The following is an 8,679-nucleotide window of genomic DNA, read 5'->3' on the forward strand; positions in this document are numbered from 1 at the left end:
TGTGGGACCCAGACCAGACTGAATGAAGTCTTTGGCTTAGTTTCCAAATCTCTCAGATGGTGACAATAATACTTAGCAAGGAGGCGATTTGGGTGATGCGCCAGGCACAGCGTCTGTGTGCAGTATGCCGCGCCGTCTCTGGGTGGCCGTGCTCCAGGAAGTGTGAGCCAGCCGGCCTCCTGCCTTCCCTCCTGGGGCAGGCATATGCACCGATGTTTAACCTCGATTTCTCTCACTTCCTGGTAGTTCCTAGAATACCTCTTGCTTTGACCCTGTCTCTCTAATGGAAATAATTTTATTGTGCTGGTTTTTTTTTTTCTGGGCATAAACATAAAATGGAGGATCCTTATGGCAAAAATGCAGATAGAGTCTTTAAGGAGCCACCAGCAGCTGTCTTTGACCAGCCCAGTCCAAGGGGGGACACTTGTCTGTCCTGTGATGCTGCCACGATGTGACCTTGACCCTGACTGTACTGACCACTGACTTTTGCCCAGGCGTGTGATCTCAGATTGGACAGGGAACCCAGCTTCCGTCTCAGACTCTGAAAAAGAAGGCTGCAGCCTCCAGATCCAAGTGCAAAGGGCTGTGTCCTGTTGTGGGTGACCTTGTCTCTTCCCAGCTGGGTCAGAATCAGGCCTGGTTTGTTCGATTACACTTTGCAGGAGTCAAGGGTTGGCAGTGAAGTGGGGTGGGCTTTATGTTGTGTGGAAATAGTGCGTCCTGAGTAACTCCTGATAACATTGAGGACCTATTCTTGGTGGCGATCAAGGATTCTGCAGATTGGAAAACAGTTCCTTCGTAAAGTTTTCTTGGGCTGCTAACACGACCCTTGGGAGGGGAAGGAGACCAGCACTTAGCAAGTGTCCCCTTCCTTCCAGGCCCTGGGCCAGCACTGCTCACGTGAGCGTCACCTGGACCCCAGGCTCCCTGCTTCCCTTTCTGGCCCAAGCCCAGGTCCAGGTGCCTCTCTGCCTGCCCCACAGCACAGAGGATGTGGATGGATCCAGGGAACCTGTGACGGCGGCCAGCACCACCTCGACTCAGGTCCCCTGTAGGCAGGCTCCCCCCTCTTGGCTTTAGCTTCGCTCTGACCACCCTGACCATTACACGGGTAACAAAGGAGATGGAGACCCTCACCGGAGACCCGACCCTCTCAGCAGCCCCTGTCTGAGGACCTGCATCCTCCCCGGGTGACTGCACCAGAATGGAGCTCTCCCTCCTGAGAGAGGGCCGTCCTCTGCAAACACATCCTCATACCGTGTTGCAGGCACTGCTCTAAACAATTACCCAGGGTAACTCATTCAATCCTCGCAACAACCTTACAAAATGTACCTTTTTTTTTTTTTTGCGGTACACGGGCCTCTCACCGTTGCGGCCTCTCCCGTTGCGGAGCACAGGCTCCGGACGCGCAGGCTCAGTAGTTGTGGCTCACGGGCCCAGCCGCTCCGCAGCATGTGGGATCTTCCTGGACCGGGGCATGAACCCGTGTCCCCTGCATCGGCAGGCGGACTCTCAACCACTGCGCCACCAGGGAAGCCCCAAAATGTACCATTTTATCCTTATACGTGGTAGGCAGAAAAGTGGCTCCCCAAAGGTGTCCATGGGACCACGCATATGTCACCTTGCATGCAAAAGGGACTGCAGATGTGATTAAATTGAGGACCATGAGCTGAAGCGATTGTCTTGGATGATCAGGGTGAGTCAGTGTAATCACAGGGTCCTTAAAGGTGGGGGAGGGAGAGAGGAAGAGAGATTTGAAGATACCACGCTGCTGCCCTTGAGGATGAAGGAGCCATGGGCCAAGGGATGTGAGCAGCTTCCCGAAGTTGGAGAAGGTGAGGAATCAGATTCCTCCAGCCTCCAGCAAGGAATGCAGCGCTGCCAGCGCCTTGAGTTCAGTCCAGTGAGACCCACTTTGGATTTCTGACCTCCAGGACCGCAAGATAACATGTATGTGTTGTTTTGAGCCTCTCAGTTTGTGGTCACTGGTTACAGCAGCGACAGGAAACGAACACACCGTGCTACAGGTGGGGGAACGGGGGCGCAGAGGCCCCAGCAACGCGCCCAAGGCTGCAGCTGCTGGGTCAGCAGGATCCGAGCCCAGTGGGCGGCGCTCCTGACCCCTCATGGGGCCCTGACCCTTAGGGAAGCCCCACTGTTGCCGGCTATATGGCTTCGGGCAGGTTCTTGAGTCCTCTCCATGTCGGGTGTGCAGATGAGCCAGGAGGCCTCTTAAGAGATGACGACCCCCGGCTGTATGCAGGGGTGCTGTCCGGGGCACAGGTGCCGGACCCACAGCAGCGTCCCCGCTGCCCCACACCCGCCGGGGGCAGGCCCCACCTGGCCCTCCTCCTGGATGGGCCGTAGCTCGTCTTCAAGCTCCTTCTTCCGGATTCCTTCCACAAAGGAGAAGTCCAGGCTGATGTGGGCTTTCCCCAGGGGCGTGTCCACCCTGCTGCCCACAGCCTGGTTCGTGGAATTGGGGACCGTGTCAGAGAAGAGAGGCACGCACTCCAGCAACTTCCCGGGGCTCCTTCTTGTTGCCCTGAGGAGAGGGGACTGTTAGGGTCACCGGCTGCGGGAAAACAGCAGAGGCCTGAGCGGGGAAGAGAAGGGAGCCGGGAGAAGATGGCCTCTGCAGGAAGCATCCTCTGGGTGATCCGACCCCAGATTCCGCTCCGGACCCGGGACTCAACTCTGCAGCCGAGAGATGCACACTCCCTCCTCCTTGCACCCAGGGCTCCCTACACAGGTGCTTCCAGGACCCCTTCACCATGATGCTTGGCCAGCCGAGGGAGGGACCACGCCCTAAACCCCCTCGACCCCACCCCCAGGCCTAAGACACCGCCTCACACGTGGTGGGGACGCCATGTTTTTTGGTTGATTTTTACTTGAAATCTAACGCACACACAGAAAAGTGCACCAGTCACAACTGTACAGCTCAACCAGCGCCCACGCGGTGAGTGCCGTGCAGCCCCACCTGGACCAGGAAATAGAACGCGACCCACCTCAGATGCCTCCTTTTAACCCCTCAGTCACTGCCCCGACCTCCAGGGCGACCTGGGCTTGACTTGTTTTGCCTGGTGTTGAACTCTACCTAACAGGTCCCGGTCTCTTCCCTCTGACTCCTTTCTCTCAAGGATGTGTTCCTGAGATTCACCTGTGTTCCCATGTGTGGTGGCAGCCCCTTGGTTCTCAGTGCTAAACGGTATTCCGCCGTGTGATTTGGGTGAATACTCCACAAGTTATTTATCTGTTCTGCCACGGGGGCATTTGGGTTTGTTTCCAGTTTTGGGGTCTTAGGAGCGGTGCTGCGCTGGACATGCTTTCTGGTGACTTCCGTAACTGATGGATGGAGGAGGGAGTAAATGTCTGAGTTATGACTAATCTGATGAGCCTTCCCTGCCCTTGTTTAGAGTTAACTTTGTGCCGCCCCGTGTCAAACATAAGAGACGGGACCAGTCTTAAGAAACAGGATCCGGGCTCTCAGCTGGCAAAGTCCACGCCGAGGTGGCCCCGTCGTCTGGGCGGGCCGAGGGTTTCAGGGGTCAGGTTGCTCACACACAGCCCGGGGCAGGGAGAGGCTCTGTAGCCTGAGAGCCTGGGCCAGGGGCTCAGGGTAGGAATTCAGGCCCCATGAACTCAATCTTCGATCGCAGGGCAGACGGCAACCCCTCAAGGCCAGCCATACAGATGTCAAACCTTCCCTAAACCCCACAAGGGCCATGCCAGTGTGGCCACCACCTTGGTTGGCTTGTTACACTGCTTGGCTTCCAATCTGGTCTCTAACCATGCTTTATACAGCCAGATTCCTTCTCCCATTTGTTCATTCCTCCAACATGAACTGAGTGCTAAATAGTTATTGGGTGCTGGGGGTGTTGGTGCAGTAATGAAGCCATCTTTATTCTTTCGCCAAGGGAGCCCACGGCCAGGTGAGATTGCTGGTTGCACAATTACACAATGTTCCCAAGAAACGGGTTAGATGTGCCAGTGGGTGAAGACCACAGTGGTCTGGTCATGCTTGCTCAGGAAGGGGAGATTTCTCAGAAGGAGCCATTCGGGCGGGGTCTTGAAGGATGAATAGGGGGCCATCAGGCTGACAAAGTGGGAAGGGAATTTCAGGCAGGGGAACAGCATGCACAGAGGCATGGATAAAAGAGAGCCTGTGTGGGCTTCCCTGGTGGCGCAGTGGTTGAGAGTCCACCTGCCGATGCAGGGGACGCGGGTTCATGGCCCGGTCCGGGAAGATCCCACATGCCGCGGAGCGGCTGGGCCCGTGAGCCATGGCCGCTGAGCCTGCGCGTCCAGAGCCTGTGCTCCACAATGGAAGAGGCCACAACAGTGAGAAGCCCGCGTACCGCAAAAAAAAAAAAAAAAAAAAAAAAAAGAGCCTGTGGGTCACCGTGGGGTGAGCAAGGAGGCCGGGGAGGGAGGCAAGGTTGGATCATGGGAAGTGTTGTAAACCATCCTGAAAAATGCAGATTTACCGAAGGATTCTAAGCCAGGGAGAGATATAGTCAGTTTGGCAGTTTAGGAAAATCACTCTGGTAGAGGATGGACTGGCGGTGGTGATATTAGACACAGGGAATTAGTTTACAAAGCATGTTCACCCAAACTCATTCTTTTTGTGGCGCCAACCCCACCTCACTCTACACTGCGGACATCCTCAGGCAAAGGAAAACATTTCCGCAGCTGACGCCTGTCGTTTCCACGGGTTCGTCTTACTAAAATCAAGAAACACTGGGGAAAAGTAATTTCTAAATACTCTACGTAAGTCTTTTCTTTCCCACCAGACCCCGAGTTTCTTGACACAAGGTTGCATTTTATTGGTCTCTGTACACTTCAGCATCAAGCACACAGCAGGTCCTCAATAAACATTAGATGAATAAATAAACATTCTAAGTGCAAGTAAGTCGGACAGGAACGTGGTTTGTCTTACCATGGGGTCATAGTCTTTCAGGAAACTCCAGTTCTGACCCCTGGATAGAAAACACGGTGGCAGTGTGAGCCCTCCCTGCGACATTTTGACCATGTTTGTCCCCGGGTCACAGGAATCAGTTGCTGACACGGATGCATGGATTACATCACGGAGGAACTAAAATCAGTAAGTGGAACAGATGCCGAGGATCAACAAGTGTTTATGGTGGAGCCTGTAAAATGAACACACATTTCAATGGAGTGGAAACTCTGATGCCAGAGGGTGTAGCAGGTGCGTCAGGAACCCGGATGCCGTCTCACCTGTGCCGGGGTCTGATGGGGTATCTGCCAGTATTTCGCGAAGAAAAACCAGTTTTCACTTCCCCAAAGCCTGGCAACCTTCCAGTGTGTGCGGCAGAGGAAGGTAGGGCGGGGGAGGGAAAGTGACAGTGAGAAAAATGGTGCCAGCTGTGCTGGTAGCTTAATTTTTAATCTATTTTTTAAAAGTCAAACAATTCTCTAAGACTTGGAAGAAAAGCAGGTTTCTCTGCCCCAATCCTCAGAGCCCGCGAGACCCACAACCTAGAGTCAGTTTCTTAGCTGTTTCTTCAAGCCTTTCACCTCCATATTCTGAAAGAATAAACGTGCACTGCCATTTCTTGAGGTCCTAAAAATGTAAACTTACCTACTGGCTTTCTACTAGGGGAGATTATGAATTAGCATTCTTCACCCTTTCTTCTTCCCCATTTCTTCCAAAATCATTGCATTATAGATGTTGGTTCACTTGATATGTATGGTTTATATCCTTCTAATTATATAAATACTATTCATTGATGAACTAATTATACTACTTATTGCATAATATGATCCCAGTTCCTTTCTTTGTGCAGCCTAGAATTCTTCCTAGCGTTAATAATGACATTTTCCCTGATTATCTTAGGTTTCTATGTACTGATCACTGATTCCAAACTCTCCAAATAAATTGTAAGGCTCCCTCTCAATATTATTTTCCACACAATCAAATGCATCAGGTCATAAACAATTTCTTTTAAATGTTTTCTCCAGGGAATTCCCTGGCAGTCCCGTGGTTGGAACTTGGCGCTCTCACTGCCGGGACCCTGGGTTCGATCCCTGGTCTGGGAACTAGGCCACGCAGCACGGCCAAAAAAAGAAAAAAATTTTCTCCAGAGCCCGAGCCCTGGGACCCTGGGTCCTCTCCCTCCCTGGGGCTGGCTGCTCTCCAGGACCACCATGCTGGGATTCCCCTCTTTCTGGACCCTGTGCCTTCCTTGCTTGTTTTCCCTCCTGTTGTTGTGGAGCACATCCTCCAGTATCTGTGCATTCACGTATTTCTGTGGTTCTGGAAAGTTCTCATTTTCTCTTCAAGTAGTTCATGTCCCCCATTCTCTCCTTGGGGAGCTCAGTTTGAAGGTATGTTGGATCTTCTTGCCCTGTTCCCTAGGATTTTAGCTCTTCTTTCATGGTTTCCATTGTACTGTTCTTCTGAGTAATTTCTTTTTCTTTTTCCTTTTTTCAAAAAGAAAACTTCCCTTTATTCTATTATTAGTTGGAAAAATTAAATGGCACTAGACGGTCCTGTCTTTGTACATGTCCCCTATACCCCAACACATACACACACACACACACACTCTCTCTCTCTCTCTCTCTCTCCAATCCATCAGCAATTCTCGTAGTTCTACCACCAAAACATTCCTTGCATTCTTCCACAGATCTCCAGCTACACTTCCTCCACCCGAGCTCAGGCCACCACAGACTCGCCCTGCTGTCCCCAGTTTCTTAAACGTCATCACCCCTGCCCACCATTTCGATTCTTTCTAAGCATAGCGGCCAGACTGGTCATTTAAACTGTAAATTGGTCACATCAGCCTCTTGCTTAAGACCCTCCAGGGCGTCTCATGACATTTGAAAAAAAGTACCTAGACTTTAGTAAGTGCGTGGGTGTTTCCTCCTACGGCTCTTGTCCCCTCACTGACCGCCTTGGCCACATGCACGTTCTTTATGTGGTGGTGTTTTTTTTTTTTTTAAATACACCAGACTCTTCCGTGGCCCCTTCTCATACTTCAGGTCTCAGCCTGAATGCCACCTGCTCAGAGAGGCCTCTGTGAGCTCCTGGAAAAACAAGGCGTGCACTCTGCCCAGTCCGTTTCCTCCTGACACCAGCCACACTTTGCTCCTTGTGCCTCTGTTGCTTTTTGGATGCCTTGTCCTGAGAGTGAGGGCTCCGTGCAGCCGGGACCAGGCCCGTCTTGCCCGCCACGGCAGCCTGACAGGGCAGCTCTCCTAGGAACTTCTGGACTGAGTGATGCTTGCAGGCACGTCCTTTGCTGGGTCAGAGGGCCAGCATCCTGCCCCAGGCTGCAGCCACGGCGTCATGTCTGCCCCCTACCCGCCGGTGCACTTTATCCCGTGAGCTCCAGCTGCAGGGCTTATTGCAACGGGCTGATGGGCTCCCCGGATGCACCAGGTGCGGCTGCCCCGCCCCCCTTGCCGGGCCCTGCTGTTCACTCTGTTGAGTTTGCCCAAGGCTGGGCTCCCTCACCTTCCCCGGCTCAGGTTCTCCCCCCGCAGCCCAAGCGCTTTTCCACCACCGCCCTTGACCTGGCTTACTCCCTCTCACCCGTCTCTCGTCTCTCTTTCTCCAGAAGCTTCCTAGACCCTGAGTTAGGTGCGGGGTGCCTCTGGGGGGGTGGGGGGGAGCAGGGCCCGCACCAGCGCCGCTGGCTCCTCGTCCGGCCTCTAGACCCTCCACAGCTGGCCCCGCTGCACACCATCAGCTCCCAGGGCCGCTTGCGCGGCCGTCAGGGCCTGGGGGGCACCAGCAGGGCTCCTGCCCACCAGAGGCCCATCCCGAGCAGAGGAGGAGAAAAGGCTGTCGGTACCCAGCTGATGTGGTTCTCTGGAGCCCAGGGGTGGGGTGGCTTCCCATGGGTGCAGGGGTGTGCGTGCGCGTGTGTGCGCGCACGTGCGTGCGTGTGAGTGTGCGTGCGTGTGTGCGTGTGTGTGCGTTTGTGCATGCGTGTGACCTCTCCCAGGCCTCTATTGCTCGGACCTCCTCAGACACCGTCCCCCGTGGCTTCTGCCCTGGGCACGCCACACTTCTGGGGCTCTCAGCTCCTTCTTACCCGCTGTGTGTTGGCAGAGTCATGGTTCTTCCCATGAAACTTTTCAGTGGGCTGACCCAGCTGGGTGTGGTGCTCCCACCTCTGCATGACTGGGAAGCAGATACTGGGGCGGATGGCCACACACACACACACACACACACAGCCCTGCTACGTGGAGGGTGCATGAAGTGCCCCAGTGTGTGGGCACAGATGCAGCCAACACACCAACCCTCCTCTGCGTGCCCCGCCCTGGGCACCTCTTCTGGATCCTGTTCTCATGAAGGAGGTGCCAAGGGGTTGGGTCTTCATGGGTGAAAAGGATTTACCAGGTGGAAAAACTGGGGCAAATGCAAAAGCTTGGATGCAAGAGAGAACATTGGTATTTGAGCAGTGGCATTGGGGCTGGAGGGGGGCCCCGGACCCCGGGCTGTTTGGAGCTGTGTCGAGAGCTCCTGCACAATGGGGACATTGCTGCCTTCAAGCCTCAGGGCAAAGAAGATCAGGAAAGGATGAGCAGGTGAGGTGACGTGGCCGTGGTCCAGGTGAGAGGAGGTGGCGGAGCCCACGCTGGCCTTGGTAGAGGGCTGGAGCGGAGGAGACGGGGTGAGAGCCGCTGGGCCACACAGAGCTGCCAGCACTT

The 8,679-nt window shown here is 54.3% G+C and overlaps 1 protein-coding gene across 1 annotated transcript; it reads right to left on the reverse strand.

Annotated features, from left to right (window-relative positions):
- Positions 1-2,232: 2,232 nt before the first annotated feature.
- CIMIP5 (ciliary microtubule inner protein 5) lies at positions 2,233-8,054 on the reverse strand. The gene is given in 5 exon segments (XM_022554158.2): positions 2,233-2,523; positions 2,525-2,545; positions 4,940-5,095; positions 7,681-7,804; positions 7,806-8,054. Coding segments are annotated over 5 exon segments (651 nt in total). The 5' UTR covers positions 7,865-8,054.
- Between the last annotated feature and the right edge of the window lie 625 nt (positions 8,055-8,679).

Source organism: Delphinapterus leucas, chromosome 13, assembly GCF_059928025.1.
Source record: "Delphinapterus leucas isolate spDelLeu-1000000601 "Yukka" chromosome 13, BTC_Dleu_Yukka2, whole genome shotgun sequence".
NCBI classification, from domain to species: domain Eukaryota; kingdom Metazoa; phylum Chordata; class Mammalia; order Artiodactyla; family Monodontidae; genus Delphinapterus; species Delphinapterus leucas.